The following is a 17,698-nucleotide window of genomic DNA, read 5'->3' on the forward strand; positions in this document are numbered from 1 at the left end:
TAATAAACGTTTTCTTAAAAAATTACACTGTAATTATCAGCATCATAGCACCTATTAGATTAGTTAGGAGATAGGGAATTAACTAGTGACAGATCCTCTTTAATCTTGTAAAAATAATACATGGGAACCCAGATCAGGGCATCATACAGAGTGCATAAGAGTTGAGGCCTAGTTCGCAGCTGATAATTCTGCAGTGTCATGATTGTGATGGGCACAATTGCAGCACTGGCGGACACACTTCTAGTCCCTGCCCCTGTGGTGAGTCAAATGGCGGTATATGCAAGTAACCCAGAATGCAGAAGGATATTCAGTTGGAGCAATGAAACGTGCCTCCGTTCAAATTATAAGTCTGGCAACGCTCCCACTCTTGTGGCACATAAATATTAATTATGTATATTCTGCAAGTATCGCATCCATTACATACGGCACTTATTTATTTTTACGGATAACCTTGCAGCAAGATAGCGCTGATTGAATCCATATGTGACCCATAATGAAGAAATGTCCAAAGAAAAGAAGAAAAATGCAGGATCGAATGGGCGCCACCAGTGGGTTTCAAAAAAGAGAGGCAGGGTCATGAAGTCCTAAAATGGTAAAAAGCCTTACGAAATCATTCTGACCTCTTCATCAGGTACCAACCTTATTGATCATTTTAAATCTTATGGTGGGCAGCAACTTCATTGCTCTCAAAATGGTCTAATAATAAGGATGCCACAATAGAGGATTGGATATTTTAATACATAACTCTTTTCACACTCGAGGTATGTTTTATAATTGATCAGTAAGAAAGGACAAAGGTGCTAATTTAACAATATGTAATAAATAAACAGGTCATTTAGGTTCCTCTTCTAGATAAAAGTTCATGACATGAGTAGGGACCCATGACCCTTTTACTCGTATGTCTCAGCTGTATCCTCTTCTGTAGTCTTAAAAAGTAGCCCGGCAAACTTTACTTCTTCAACTGGTGTGTCCTTTTGTCTGATATTCATTATGGTAAAATAATGAAGCATTGCCTCCGCTTTTGTTATAATATTCAATTTAGATAAAAATTCCGTTTTTTAAATCGCCTGTGTTCGGTATAGCAGAAAGTATACCATTAAAAACCAGTTTAACAAAACGTTAGCTAGTCAACATTAATTCCCACTGTGCTCCTTAAAACACTGTTATTGCTGTAGCTTATTACTAAGATGATAGCTCCATGATACCAATATGGGCTTCAAACAGGAGTACATTTGTTTTCAGCAGCGAGTTATTATGTCTGAATCTAACAATTTTGAAATGCACGGTAATTTGTTTTCCTTTTTATTAGTAGAACCCAGTGAGCCCTTTTTATATAGTAGGATGTGACGGTTATCTTTGAGATCTTTTCTCTTCTGTCAGCTTCAAGCTGAGATTTCTAATGAATCTGTAACTATAGAAGTAGTGACTCTTATTCTGTGTAGGTCGGAACATTGAACAACACAAAACATGCTGTCAAGAAAACAGCAAAGGCGAAGGAAACCGTCTTGAAGGAAATAAAGAAAGCTTGATTCACTTTTAATCTAAACTCACTGCTGGTTTGTAAAATAAATACACAAGTTCAGCTTATCTTGCTGTGTATCTTTCAGAGTCTTGAAAATTGTTCATTTATTATGCCTGCTTTGTGGTATTAGATGGGTTTACATACATTTAATTATAATTTCTATCAATTGTAGCATTTTAGCCTGTGTTTTTAATATGTAAAATGGCATGAAAGTCAAGAACTTCCTATATGGAAACAACCAGAAAAAAAAGAATATAAATATGTTTTCGTTAACATTTTCATGTATGTATGTCTGTAGTGCATATGGTTTGGCTCTTAGTAAAGGTCCTTTTACACGCTTTGATATGGGTCTTGACAATCAACGCTTTTACAAGGAGCGATGATCAAAAATTATGGGGACAAACGATCGTTCATCTCCGTACATTTCCAGCATTTCAGCAGTACATCTCCCTGTTTACACATGGAGATGTGCTGCCAACTGATGACCATTTTGACCAACATGAGCTGTAGTTTTTAATGGTACCATTTTGGGGTACAAGCAAGTTTTTGATCACTTTTTTTATTTCATTTTTTTGTGACAAAAAAAAGGATTCTGGAGTTCTACATATATTTTTTTATGGCGTTCACAGTGTGCATTAAATATTGTTATATTGTAATAGTTCAGACCTTTACAGACACCGAGATACCAACTGTTTATTACATTTTTTGTTTACAATGCTTTAGGGGTAAAAGGGGGATTTATTTTAACTTTTTAATATTTTTTTTTGTACATAAAAAATACTTTATTTAACTTGCATTATAAGTCCCCCAAGGAACTTGAACCACCGATTGCTGGATCGCTTTCAGGATATACTGCAATACTAATGTGTTGGAATATATCGTGAGTCTGACAGCCACCTATTAATAGGTCTTAATAGGAGTACAAAGATGTCAGACCCAGGGGCCTTTGTTTGGCCCCCAGACTGCCATGTCAACAATTGTCACTGCGCAACGGGGGTCGATGGGCTGTCATGGGAGGGGCCACCTCTTAAATGTCCTTTTTGACCGCGGCATCTAAGAGGTTGAGATCCTGCTCGTTACAGTGAAGTGTTGGCTGTATACAGCCGACATCTGCGTTGTATGGAGCGGGTTCATCCTGTGAGCCCACTCCACACTCCCCCCTGCCCGGCTAGGACGTAAGTATACGTCAGGAAGGGGTTAAGCCAGCTATATGTATTTTTTTTGTTAGATGATTTGAATCCACACAAAGTCCCCAACACTGCCCCTGACAAAATTCTGAAAGAGACATGCATTCAGAATCTCTCAGTAGTGCAATTTTAGCCTAAGGTCTGTAACTTCAAGTAATCATATCTAAGAATAGAATAAGATGGGGTTGTCTCATCATATAGAATCTAATATGGTTGTTCCCCCTCTTTCATTTCAAAACAAAGGCTATTCTGCTACCTTAGCTCTTTTGCACACAACCGAGTGCCACTCAAGCCGTTTTTCACGCCATCCGAGTGGCTCTAGATAGATTTCACGGACCAATTCACTTTAGTAGGTGAATCGTGTCCATGAAAACGGACCCGAATGTCTGATCCAGGGAAAGATAGAACATGTCCGTCTATGGATCACGGACGGGACTCGGGTGGCACACACGGTCGTGTGCATTAACACTTACACTGCTTGTGCTCTCAGAATCAATACTTACAAATTTCCACAACCATTGACTGATTTCCATAGCCCCATGTAATATATTTCAATTGTATATACTGAACACATTAAGAAGCAAGGATCTGAAAGTCTCAAGTCCATAAAACAGTTTGTCCGTGAAATTCTTTGCACCAAGACAAATAACTTTTATTAACAAATATACAGACTGCACAATATAGCATTTCTATATAAAAAGTCAAGCTATACAAACTTTTCTACAAAATCCATATTTTAAATATTTATTATGGTCAAATGCAGTTTGTGCTGATCCTAAAGTCAATATCTTACAGGAAAAATGTATGTTCTGTACTGAGCTATACAAAAGAGGACAGCTCATAATAGACCACTGCTGGGCACAGAAATATACAGTTGTTAGCAGTCAATGTGAGGCAGACTCGTTCAATGGCACTAGGAGATACAACAACATAGCATGCAGAGTTTAAAGTTAAGACGGTAGTGATATGGAAGTATCTTAAGAGTAGCTGCCAAGATAGTGACTCTGAGACTTGAAAGCCCTGCTATGAAAAATGAGATGCAAGCCTGTTTTCTCTATAAGCTGTAACAAGACAAAAGCTTGAGATGCACTTGTATAAGCAATAGGATGTTTGTTTCTAGTCTAAGTAGTCTTACCCTTGGTAGGAAAAAGACACAACAAAAGGGGGGGGGGGGTTTATTAAAACTGGCATTTCATATGCCAGCCTTAAACTGAAGGTCGTCGGGTTTAAATGCGGCAAATTTATGAAGAGGTGCACACCTTTTAATAAATTTGGCACATCTTGGACTGTCCTAACACCAGGAATGGAATACTCTGCCTGTTATGAGCAGGTTTAGATTTGCACTATATTTTTACGCCATATTCTGGCATACTTAGTAATACAAAGGAAAGAAGGAGAGGATCCAGCAATGTATGATAGATTTGGGGAAACTCGGTTTCCACTTTTATTGGATGTGAGCAATAAATAGCGAACACAAGAGGAGTAACAAGGTGGTTAGGATGGCAAATAGGTAGAAGCCTACGCGTTTCGAGCACAATCCGTGCTCTTATTCATGGCTAATTCACCATGCCGTCACGGAGATCCGGGCGAGATCCGAATACAAGAACGTGGAGCTGGTGAGCTGGAGGTTTCCTCCTACCCTCTCTTTACCCCCTACAATTCATACTTAGTAATACATATGTCAGTCCTTTGGTGGCCCTGTCCCCTTCGGTTAACCTTGCCTACTTTTCTCTTTTTGATGAAAAAAGTCCAATGCGGCAAAATGTGCTATTTTTTTTTATGCTACTAAAGTGGCATTAAACCAGTTAACAGATTCCTTCTAAGTACTTGTATGTCTAATTCTCCTTTTGTTCATGCTTTATATACTCTCATACAGGGATAAGTGAATGCGGTAGTCTATTATTATAAAATAATTTACATATGGCTGTGTAGCATATAATGGTAACTGGACTATAGTCAATATGGCCACCATGCTTTGTTTTACTTATTTGAAGCATGTAGCTGCATTATAGAACAGGCAGTTTTTAAAAAATATATATTACATACAGTAACTTACGGTAAATGTTCCATAAAATTCTTTGCAGCTAATGAGGAGGACAGATAGGGCCCTGGGCACTGTTCCCTCTAAGATTGGCATTCTGAAACCCCTTTTGATAAATATGGTGTCCAGATAAATTAGGACGGCTCACAGAGTTTTTCCCCTCCCTGACAAGACAGAATTTTGCATCCCTGGTTGTCTTTCAGGCTGGTGGTAATGCCAAAATCACTGGTGGTCTAGAGTAGTGACAGGGTTATAGCTAGTATACATGGGTATCTAGGGCAGTTAAGTGGTTATTGCCGGCATCCTTGGCCTGGGACAGTGAGGAGGTTTAATGTTTGCATCCCTGGTGGTCTAGGACAACAAAGGGTCGTCCTGCCCTCCGCGGGTCATAGAGATCAGTGCAAAGGGGGGAATGAAAAAAATTGTGCAGCTTTCATTGAACACCTCTGCAATTGTTTTTTTATGATTGGGGCAGGGTTTCTGTCTGAGTGCTCTGTCCGATCACTATGAGGGGAGCTGGGGTGAGCTCTGACGCTGCTTAGTCTGCGATGGTGTTTCCATTGTTCTGCTCCGTCAGAGGAGTAGAACAACGAAAATACCGGAAGTGCTGGATCCATTGTATGATGGACACCATCGGCGGCCGACGAAACCCATTGGCTTTAATGAGTGACGTCGGTTTTCCGTCAAGCTGTCCGTGGTTCTCTGACAGAGGCCCCTAACAGAGCCTCCAATGCAGATGTTAACAGGCCCTTAGTTTAAATAGTGTTTCCAGCTTGTAAGTCTTGATTCGTATTGATGAAATGCGGATTGGTAAATTGATCTTCCAGGGTGGGGCAAGTAATGGCATAGTAAATGGAATGCATCATAATACTGTAGACCGTTTGCTAATGAGGTGCGAGGAGATGCTAGTAGTGAATATCTGCAGTGGAAATAAATATATGTAAGTTTTAAAATGAAAAATACATTGTCAGTATTGTGATTTAGTGGTTCTGAAAACTGAACCTATCACCAGGACAGATTAGTTACCCAAAAAGAAAGCATGACCCATTTGTTCTTCGTGTTCAGGCCACATGCAGGACAGAATGATAATGGGAAAGAGCTCTATTATTGATGAAGTCCATATAAGTCAGTGGTAAAAACCTGTGTCTAGTACTTGTATACAACTAATAATAATAAGTAGTAAGTAGTAAGTATTGTCAGTGTCAGGCATAATAAAGAAAACCTAGTTTTTGAGTTTACATTCCTTTTATGATTGGGAGGGACCGCCATGACTCATGGTTAACATATGCCTATCCCTTTTAAATTACTTTGTTGATGTCTACCAAATTAGTAAAACATTATATATGATCTACATATTTGATACTTTTGCAGAATAATGTCAAATGGGCAATCTGTAGTGGGTTCAGATCCCACAGTGTAAAATCGGGGGTTGGATAAACTAAAAAGTGACAACCGCTAAATGCAGTGAGGGCGATCTTTTAGTTGTGAATCCGTTTGGTGCTTTGCTTGAAATCCTAAAAGTCCCAAATCCCAGGTCCATCAAAGGTCCATTTTAAGTAAATAATGCTTAAGGGTATGTTCCCACAGGGCAGATACGCTGCATAAAAGTACACAGGGAATTCCGTCCGAAAAACCGCACCAAATTGTGGTGCAGTTCTTAGAGCGGAATTTCCGCTGCTAGAAAAAAAAAAATGTCCATGCTTACCCCAGGCCTTAGTCATGGCGACGCGTCCCTCAGTTGGCCGAGAAGCCCGCCCTCCTGGGATGATATTTCATCCCACGTGACCACTTCAGCCTGTGATTGGCTGCAGCAGTCACATGGGATGAAACGTCAACCCTGGAGGCTGGCCTGTACAGAAAAACATAGAGATCTGGGTAAGTTAAGTGAGTTTTTTTTTTCGGAGTTGCGATTTTTGCTGCGCAATTACAGCTTTTCCGCTTCAAAAATAGTAACATCTGCTATTTGTTGCGGGTTTTATCTTCCCATTGAATTCGATAGGGAAAACCAACAACAGAAAAGCAGGGATTCCAAAGAATGAATTGACAAGCTGCAGATTAAAACACTGCATAGTAGCTCAATTTATGAACGTTTTATCGGCGTATTATTTATGCAGTGTGTGGATGAGATCTGTTCAAATTTTTTTTATTGCTGGCTCCATCCTCATGTTTGTGATAAAGGGGATTGTACATGTCAATTACATTATCTTTTAAAAAGTTAACATTGACATATATTACTTGAGTAACTGGCAGCAGTTATGGCAACATCTTCCAATATTTTTCAAATTCAATTGCTAGAATGAAATACTTCAATAGAATCATATAAACTTCACAGACAAATTCAAGATGGTTTTCACACCATGTGTTCAAACGTAAATACTGTGACATTGCAGCCAATATCCCCGGGGGTTTCCAATCATTCTGTGTGTGGGTTAAAATTGACTCAAATTTAATATTAATTCTTTCAAAATTGAGATATTATATTTTGTCCTATGGAGCCTAGTGAGTGATATCCACACAATTAATGGGCACCATCACTATTTGCCATGTTGCTCAATCTTTGGATTGAGACACTTGGATATTATTGTTTTCAATAATGGGTGTGGGGTTTTTATTCTATTTGTGCTGTTTGTGTTTATGTGTTTATGTTGCATGTTTGATTTATGTGTATTAAAGTGTTAATCTCAAAATTCGTGGCATTTTTTTTAAACCACAGCTCAGTTGGAGGCCTGCCTTGGTACCTTCTATTCACCAGCTTGCCCTCTTCTGGACACTATCGTAATGGAATACAGGGACACAATCAGTAGATATGCCCGAAGATTTTTCCACCATCTTCTGAGGTAAAGAATATGATTTTTTGACTGGAGTAAGTCACTGAATTGTGCCATGATCACAGATTAACCTGCAACTCACATGATGGTAATACCTATAACAACCAATCAGACCTCTGCTTTAATTTCTAAACCTCTGCAATAAATAAACCTGGAATTTGATTGGTTGCTATAGACAAATGGACACTCTTTGTTCAAACCGTTTTTATGCATTCACACAATTGTGTAGTACAGAGCTTCTCAAACTATGAAGGCATTGTGATGCCTGGGCCTCACCAGTGGTCGACATCTTTCCCATTAGATCGACATGTAGAGTATCATCAGTGCCAGACACGGTGCCCCAGTACCAGCCACAACAACTCTATTATGAGCTACGGTGCACCCTGTACCAGCCACAGAGTCTACAGCCACCTTCTCCACACTTCTACGTCTTCTGCCGGAAGAAGAAAATTAAAGGGTAACTAAATGTTTGACAAAATTCTGACATGTCATAGTGAAATGTCAGAAGTTTTGATTGATGGGAGTCCGAGCACTGAGACCCCCACCAAACACTAAAATGAAGCGGCAGAAGCACTCGTGTGAGCGCTCAGCCACTTCGTTTCTTATGTATCGGAGTACCGGCTCATAGACTTTCTATTGAGTCCGTACTCCGATACATTGATTTCCAGGAAAAAGCCAAGTGCTTCTGCCGCTTCGTTTTAGTAATTAGTGGGGTTCTCGGACCCCCACCAATCAAAACTTCTGACATGTCACTATGACATGTAAGAAGTTTGTCAAATGTTTAGTTACCCTTTATCTACCTGTGAAAATCTGCATAGAAGAATGGAGCAGATTTACTAATACTGTGTAAGTTTTGGACAGTGTAAACATAGACCAGGCAGTCAGAAAATGTAACAAATTGGCTAAAAGTGTTACATGCTGTATGATCAATTTGGCGCATCTTGCTAGACATGCTAGATACTTTTTCTTATACTTCTTATTAGTTGGCTTAGTTGATGCCAGTTTTTTGCACCAAAATTGTGGTGCACTGTTTTGCATTTAAAGACACGCCGCTTTCTGGGCCCACGCCCCTTTGTAGCTAAGCCATGCCCCCTTGTCGAGTGCGGCCTAAAAAGTGTCAAAACCTGTTAAAAAATGTGTTGAACAGCATGTACACCAGAATTATGTCTCAATTTAAGCTGGAAATCTGGCGTATTTGAATAGCAAATCTGCCTCAATGTTTTCCTGGATGAAGCAATCTGACAGATCATTTCTTCCGGGACAGAAGAGTGGTGTCCTAGGAAAGTATGCCATGCTATGCCTCATCAAGAACTAGGGTGCGCCTAAGAGTTTGAGATTCACTGGTCTAGTACACAAGTGCGAATACTTGTACTGAAGAGAACTATGCAATATCTAACAGATGAAAAAAAGCATCTCCCACCAAGCAAATCTCATTTGATGGTCTTATGGGACATAAATCAGGCCAGGGTTGTGAAGTGTGGAAACAAACCTAAACATCTGTCGAAATTATGTACCAGCCCCCCCCCCACGGAAAAAAAATGCTTAGGAAATTTGTTGAGGTTTTGAGACACATCAGGTTTAGACAATCTTGGTGAAAATCCGTTAAAGCCAAATGCTGATTGGTTAATATATATTTTTATTGGGGATTGTTTTATTGACTTTAATGTTTTCGGACATGATTAGCACATGAATAATTAATTTTGCAGCTGTACCATAACAAACATGACCAAGTGTCTGGCGTCCTTTTTTTTTGTTTTTTTAGTACTGTTAATTTATTTTCATTTTGAGATATACAGACTGGTAGTCTGCCAACTTTTCCGGTCAAGGTTCAGTCAGCCCATTTGATAATATAAATTATTCTGAGATGCATGTGTAGTCATGTGATTATTTCTAAAATGAGGAATGCCTCGATAGTAAATGTGATTTTCACTTGTCTTCCCCCACAATGAAATATTGTAGTAGTATCTGTATTTCATAACCAAGATAAATAATAATCATATAAGAAGAAATGGGTATTATGTGTCATTGTTGCCAATGTGGTTTTAATCAGAAAGAGTTTCTAAAGTGAAAGTTATTAATGAATATTTAAAGGCGAGGAACAGTAACAAAAATAGCCAGCGGCAACCTAAGAATGATTACATTTAGCTGATTGAAGTCAATTTATGGGATCACCGTTTTAATTATCTGAATAATTTCTCTGGTAATTGTTTTGAAACGTATTGTAATTTAGTAGGTCTATTAATTGCTATGCAATATTTAATGTAGGAGTTATGTGGAATCCCTTAAATTCATAAAGTGTACCTCTGCATTTTATCTAAATATTATGTAGTGCTGGAACTCAACAATATTTTTGTGCTGTTTTGGCTAATATGAGAACTGACCTGTCCCTGTAATTTTCTGCCTTTACATATGGTAGCATATTCAGCTGACAAATCTGCTTTATTCCTTCCCTCTATTGATAATTATATGACTCTGTTGAGCTTGTCCCAGTCTACACAGCAAAGCTTATAAGGTAACTAAACGTTCAAAAACTTTTGACATGTCAGAAGTTTTGATCGGTGGGGATCTGAGCACTGAGACCCCCACCGATCGCTAAAACTTGTCACTATGACATGTCAAAAGTTCTTGGGAAGTTTAGTTACCCTTTAAAAATTAGTTGCAGAAAGAAGCAATTTGTGTGTGCCCCAGTAGATACTGTGAAAACTGGAATAATAGAAAAGATAACATCCAAAAGGTAAAAAATACGTTAAATTTGATTTAAATATGTAATTTTCTGATGAGTCATTCTCTTTAAGAACCAGGTTCTTGCCATCTTTTAGATATAAGTTTGTTGTCAACCTGACTCCTCGCCATGATACCACTTAGGGTCTAGCGATGAGTTCTGTAACTCTCCCTGTTATGCTGAATATACCAAGTTCAAATTTAACTTTTCAAGTAACTGGTATTAGCTTTCTTCTAATGTTTCATTTCTCCTACTTTCCTGCTATCATGCCTTCTCTATCAAGTCTTTGCATCCTTTATTCTTAATCTTTATCCTAAATCTTCTGCTGTGCCTCCATCTCCACATTTAGTGTGAGCTCTCTTTGTGGCACTTGACCATGTCCTAAAATTGCCTTTCTGTTACCTATGCTGTGAATGAAGGGGTCCTTCCATTTGTCAAACACCTTCTGTTTTGATCAGCCTCTCCCTCAGGTATTTCTATAGTTCAGACTAGCAGTGCATAGCGATCCTCTTATTGTAAAAGAGTGAAGACTTTGTATTTGTTACCATTGCTCCATAAAAGGTCCGACCCTATACTGAGTGCAAGCATCTCATTGTCTAGGTTGTTATTATGGGGAACAGCTTTCAGACCCACGCCAATGGCCTGTCTAAGTGGAGAATCCCTTTAAGATTTTGACTGTTTATCCAACTATTGATTGATGTTTTGTCCACTATGAAAGTTCTTATTTTAAAAGGATAAGATTAGACATTTTCAGTAATTGTTTCTAACTTCTGTTTCAGGCATCAGCGATTTGAAAAAGCTTTTCTGCTTGCAGTAGATATCGGGGCACGGGACCTATTCATGGTAAATGTTATGGTACTTTTACATGTGTATTAAAGAGAGTCTGTGGGCGGGATTTGTCCCTCTCCCCCCTCAACCGCTAAAGGCACTAGATCGGGGTAGGGGAGTCAAGTTTCAGCATACCTAGGTCTGTGTTCTGACTAAAAGCAACACTCTGGAAATAAAGTTTTAATGCTCACGGGTTTGAAAGTAAAGTGTCCGACTTCTCCCCAACCCCTCCCCTCTGCTTTTGAGAGACTTCTCTAGTGGTGCTCATCGTCATATGGTGCGCGATCTAAGAGCCATCACTCAATAACAGAGCGTAGGGTTTACAGCGAGAAACTGAACACCTCACATTCAGCCCGTCCGGATTAAAACTTCATTTCCAGAGTGTTGCTTTCAGCCCAAACGCCGACATAGGTATGCTTAAAGGCTATGTACACCTTTTAGTAGGCTATGTACACCTTTCTTTTAAATTTTTATTAAATCAATGTGCTAGGTGTTTTTAAGCAACTTTCAAATAAACTTTTATTAAATAAAATAGTTTTACTTTTTACGATACAGATTCTATGTATCCTGTATACATAAAAGCTGAATTGTTCTCTCTCAGCCGAATCCGTCAGTTCAGCTGAACTAACGGCTCAGCTGAGAGTGGGTCCTACGTGTCTCTGACACACAAAATCCAGCTAAGTTTGATTGATAAATAGAAAGTAAAATAGAACAAATGTGCCACCTCTAAATTCTACCACCCTAGGCAACCGCCCATGGGTGCCCAGCGGCAAAAATAGCCTTGCCTGTCCCGTGAATTTAGATTGCACCCATTGTGTCTTGTAGATCACCATTAAAGTGACAAATTTATAAACGTTTTTTGCCAGTACAGTATAGAATAATTATGAAATGACATGGACTTCAAGACGTTTTACATTTCATCTACTCTCTGTCCCTCCCACTAAATTAGCCACAAAAATAAATTATCCACGTCTTTAATGGCTTTTCACAAAGCACCACATGAGGTTTTTATTTCCGAAGATCCTTATCCACAATGTCCCAGCAAGGTCAGGTAGTCAAAGCAAATACAGCTATGGCTTCTTACCCAGCATGTTACCTCTATGCAGCTAATTGTTTGGACTTCTACATGACAATTGGAAGAAAACCTTTACAAAATCTTTTCATGGGTGTGTTTGCGTTCTTTTTTTTACATAATGAACATATTATGGACTCTATAACGGAGATTTTAACAGTAGATGCTAATAATGTTTATCCTATAAAGCAACTTGACTTGCTAGATGGATCGCATTCAGAACGATCCGCTGCACCAGGAAGACTTTACTTTAGTGGGTTTGAAAACGACTCCATATTTATATGAAAGAAACATTGTAAACCAAATAGATTTGTCCTTTTTATTCATTATTCACTATATTCAGTAGATATTCTTTCAATGTATTTTCTAAACCGGTAACTCTGAGAAGTGAACCGTAAATGTGCATTGTGAGAGCACATTGATCATGTACACGAAATAATATTTCATTTACAGATTGACCTGCAGTAGCATAACAATCCTTTAACTATTTTGCAAGTAACAGAACATGTAATAGTTACATTGTATACGTTTCTGAAAGAAAAATGAGACAACATGCAACTATTTATCAACATTTTAACATTTTCTCATTCTTCTCATATTCCAAGTTACTTTTTGGCTAAGGCTCCACTGCGGCATGGGATCGTCTGCAAGTCGTAAAATTGTGGCATCATCTAAATGCATTAGCAAACTCAATCCCCCATTAGGGGAAAAAAAGTCGTAGGCGACTTAGGAGAATCACTGGTGACAAAATTTCTGTCCAGAATTTTTCTTTTTATAGAGAAAAATTGAGGTCACGAGAAGTCACCGTAAAGCCACAATTTTACTGTGACATGTGGGTGTCAATTTTGAGCCCTGGCCATAATTCATAACTTTATACTAATGGAAGTTTATGTGCACATGGGATCGTTTTCTGAATATGCTTTTGTTGTCAATACAAATTTTTGGGCACAAATTGCTGTAAGAGTATTTCACCTGCAGGAGTAAGTTCAGGAACAGGAGGGCAGCTGCCAATCAGAGCCTCACTGCCACTATATTGGTTGAGATCAGAGAAATCTCTCATGTCTGCTGTTTACCCTAAGTACACCCCAATAAATAGGGATTCCAGTGTACATATGAGAACGCAAAGGAGCAAGGGGGAACCCTCTTTAATTGCATCACAGGAATGCCCACATGATCGGTGCCCATACTTTTTACGGGCTGACTGTCCAGGATCCCTTGTCAGCACTTACTTAAGACTCTAGCAAAAGTCAGATATAGATATTTAATAATTGTTGTAACGTACATGTACAGCTCAGCCAAGCATAATACAATCTAGTCTTACATGGAAAAATGTACAGCTGGCCATACACATAGCTGCTTCTATTCACACTGGAAGCATCAGACGATCATTGTCAGGTTTGTTCAATTTTAATCTGATGTATGATTCATCAACCAGTTCATCCCCTCTGTCCCTCCATAATCAAATGTTTAGCAAGGATCTCTTAGCCCCATAGATTCTAGCGAATCCCAGCGATACAGATCTGATGGCCACCTTAAAAGGGAACTGTTTTTCATTACGATTTGGTATATACAGTATATATGGCCATATTACAGCTTCAATTTGAGCCAACGGATATTAGTGTTCTAGCCGTAGACTGTGATTGACATTACATTGATTATGTTTTGCTCTGTATATGAATTTCTAATGGTTTTATAGCAAACAACTCTTTCATGTTTATTCATATTGAGGTGTGTCAGATCATCAAGTGTTAATATTTTTTTTTCTATGTCATGTGTGACTTCTTATCTTGCTCTGGGTCACCACCTCAGAACTTCTGGCATTCATTACACATCCTAATTATGATCTGGTTTCCGGTTTGTCTTGTCATCACCTGTTTATCATGTAATATTGTACATACTCTCACCTTTTATTTTTTTTCTCACCTCTCACCATTCTGACAACGTCACTGCATGATATCCATTGCTTTACCCTTTTTTATGGGTACTCCACTGTTCTATCTGTTCCATGCCCGTTGAGGAATCCATGTCATCTTCACTATTATCCTGCTTCTAGAAATTGAGGTTCTGATTGTAACCAGGTTTAAGCATTTTATAATAAATAAAACTATATTACAAAAAAAAAAAGTATTTATTTACCCCAAGATTTCTAGTGGCTTATTGAAATAAACAGTACAGACATAGTGTGGATACAATATTACCTGCTCATTCAATAGTACTAGTCATAGTGCTTTAAACTAATAATAAAATCAATCTCAATAATGAGTTGTAGTCAGGGATGAGCCTGGAATAGGCTTAGATGGTCACCCATTGGGATCGTGATACACTAACTGCAAAGGTGTTAGAGTGGATGTGTGTGTGTTATCTGGGTTTTATGTTATGCCCTTGAGATGCAACTTGTACATGGACCCTGTATGTCACTTTAATTCTATATTGATCAATTTTTTTCTGATCCTTATTTTACCCAGCGAGTGGCAGGATCTGACTTGTGTATATACTTTTTATTGATTTGTTTAGTTACAAAATTACAAAATAATTCCTTTAAATAAAAAAAAAAGGAGCTTTTAGGTTGCAAGAATGTGCCAATGCCTATACTAGGGGTGTTCAGACTCAGAGTAAACATTTTTAAGACAAATCAATCACATATACCATAAGTCAGATTGATGGGGGGTCTTCCAGCTTCGTTCCCCAGCTTTGGTTTTCAAGAACAAGGGCGTTCTTTTCTCTTTTTGTTTTATATCTGTCTGTGAACTATAGTTGTGGCTATTCTGTGACCGTTTAAAAGTGTTGTCCGATCTTGAATACCCCCGTTCATCTGTTTTATTAGGGCACGTAGATGTCATCGAGATGTCCTTTATTTTGTATCACCTCTAAGCCAGAGTGGAGAGCCGCTAATAGGCAGTGGCTCTCTCACTTGCAGATTCAGGCTGTCCATGTAAAATCTGAGTGGTCTACATGTAATAAAACATTTCTACTAAAAACAAAGCTTTCTGTGAGGAGAAAACTCCTTTTAAAAATTCTGGGTACTTGCAAAATATTTATCACATATCCTTTTTAGTTATTACTACTTAACTAGTTTCTGCCAATGAACACGAGCCATTATGTCCTAAGTTCGGTCTTCTAATCACTATAGGACGTAATGGTATGTCCAGTGGATGGCACAGTCATGTGCCCGCGCCATCTGCAGCAGGTGCCGGCTGTAATAAACAGCTGACATCTTGCTGCGATGGAGGGGATTGGAAATAACGCAGTCAATATCGACTGTTGCATCTAGTCGGATAGGTATAGGTGTGTGGCTCCCTGTGTCACCCCATCAGTACCTCGCTGATGGGTTTTCATGGCAGCCGGCAGCCTAACAAACCAGGCTTGCAATGGATATATGCCTATTATAATATTCCCTAGTGGGACTAAATAAATAATTAAATAAAAAGTTTATAGAAGAAAAAAATTTGAAAAGTGTTAAAAAAAATACATATATATGATATCGCCACAATCGTAACAACCCGTATAATAAAGTTTATGCGTTATTTACGCTGAACAGTGAACGACGTATCAAAAACGCAAAAAACAATAGCGTAATTGCTTATTTTTTTCCATTCTCCCCAAAAAAAGTTAATAAAGTTTATTAATAAGTTATACATACCCCAAAATGGTGTCATTGGAAATACAACTCCACAAGCCCTCATATAGCTACGCCTTTGGGAAAATAAAAAACGTATGGCTCCCTTAATGCGGCGACGCAAAAACTGTTCTTAACAACAAACTATGCTCAGTCCTTAGGAGTTAAAGTAGGTTGCAGGTAGAGGTCTACTTTAAATGTTTTCTGACACCTTTGACATCCATCTTTGGAAAATGAAATATGATCACTCTTTGTTCTCTTAGGCCCCATGCACACGACCGTTGATTTACGGACCCATTCATTTCTGTGGGTGACGGACACCTTCCTGTACTGGGAGGTGTCTGTGCCATAGAAAGGCTCCACAAAAGATAGGACGTGTCAGCCACCGGCCATGCCCGTGATCACGGACCATGATTGCGGGCACGGTCGTGTACCCGAGACCTAAGTCAATCTGTGATCATTGTACATTGATGTGTCAGCTTTGACTGCTCTGTGCAATATGTTATTGGATGACCTATAGATAATAGCTGTTGAGTACCAGATCTCTACATTATTTAGTAGCCTGCCTAAACAAAATGAACAGATAATAGAGCACGGCACCCACAGATAAATCCTATTATCCGCTATTGCCCTGAGAATCCGTCAGAAGAATACAGGGTGCCGTTTTTGGCACAGCAGGCACACACCATCCTAAAACAGCTCAGTCTCAGTATGTAATTGCTGTATGCTGTCCCGTAATGTACAAGCCTAGATTTCCATTTGGCTCGCCAATGGTAAATCTGTTGTTCAATTAGTTAAATAATTTGCAATAATTTATTCAAGCAATTTTATGGTATTACATAGTCCCTGGCAGTTCCATTAGATTAACATAGGGACTCAATTAAAAGTGTCTGAAATAGCATAATTCTGGATAGTATATACTGTATATTCAAAGGTGTCTTTGTCAAAAATTACAGATTCCAGCAGTTGACTTTTCAAAGGCATAGGTTGGTCAGAAAGTGCAGCATAAGCTGGCAAGTAAAATATATGCTTTTTACTTCCAGAAATGTGTTTGATTGCCTGGCTGGAGATAAGGTGTGCGTAAGATGATACATTTGCATCGTGGAAGAATGAAAATTGAGAAAATTAAAACGTAACTGTGGGTTCATCAGCCCTGTCTATGTTCTGTGATCTGGGCAATAAAAGATTCTTTTTCTTTGAAATTCTTCTTTGTTGTGCGCCCAGGATTCATTTTAGATTAATCTTTTATTTTGCTTTATTTCCAAAGGACATCCATTACCTTGCACTAGATAAGGGTGAATGGGCACTAGCTAAAGTGGCAAAGAAAAAGGCTGAGGAAATAGATGCAGAATCAATAAACGCTGGAGTTGGTAAGAATTAATGCTATTTAAAAAGCTTCTTTTTTTGAATCCATACTTTTTCTGTACTGCTGCAATGTTACAAATGTGGGGGGTTATTGGTTAGTTTCTAAGGAAAGAGAATTAGCGGGGATAAGCTTCAAATACCACCTGCCGATCCCTGACTTCATATAGAACGGACCCACTTTGAATAAAATATGAGTGAACGGATTACATTTATGGTTTTACATTATGTTGTGGTAATCCAGTTTGTGCTCCTTTATAGGCTTTTTTTGTAATGTACAGGTAATACAACAACCATTGAGCCAAAATCACCGTTTTATGTATAAAAATTTAGATGTTCATACCTATGGTTGTTATTTAATATACTGGAAACCTTGGGGGAAGAGCACACAGAGGAGCTGCCTGTGCGGGGACTTCAATGTTATATTCTTGTCAATAGTGTAACTTACCTTTAATAAGTCCGCAAGAGGGGCTCTTGGATATTGGCAGTCTTCCTTCACTTCTGTCTGTTCTGGTCATGT

At 38.6% G+C, this 17,698-nt stretch overlaps 1 protein-coding gene and 1 long non-coding RNA gene across 3 annotated transcripts in view; one reads left to right on the forward strand and one right to left on the reverse strand.

The window, feature by feature from the left end:
• WDPCP (WD repeat containing planar cell polarity effector) overlaps window positions 1-17,698 on the forward strand; it is a 306,972-nt gene that overhangs the window by 182,831 nt on the left and 106,443 nt on the right. For both annotated transcript variants that reach the window (XM_075863142.1, XM_075863143.1), the window contains 3 exons: window positions 7,464-7,587; window positions 11,080-11,143; window positions 17,084-17,186. In XM_075863142.1, coding sequence (XP_075719257.1) covers window positions 7,464-7,587; window positions 11,080-11,143; window positions 17,084-17,186 — 291 coding nt within the window. The remainder of the gene's footprint in view (window positions 1-7,463; window positions 7,588-11,079; window positions 11,144-17,083; window positions 17,187-17,698) is intronic.
• The window catches only part of LOC142760163 (uncharacterized), a 31,379-nt gene that overhangs the window by 2,671 nt on the left and 11,010 nt on the right, over window positions 1-17,698 (reverse strand). The window lies entirely within an intron of this gene.

This window comes from Rhinoderma darwinii, chromosome 4 (assembly GCF_050947455.1).
Source record: "Rhinoderma darwinii isolate aRhiDar2 chromosome 4, aRhiDar2.hap1, whole genome shotgun sequence".
In the NCBI taxonomy this organism is placed as follows: domain Eukaryota; kingdom Metazoa; phylum Chordata; class Amphibia; order Anura; family Rhinodermatidae; genus Rhinoderma; species Rhinoderma darwinii.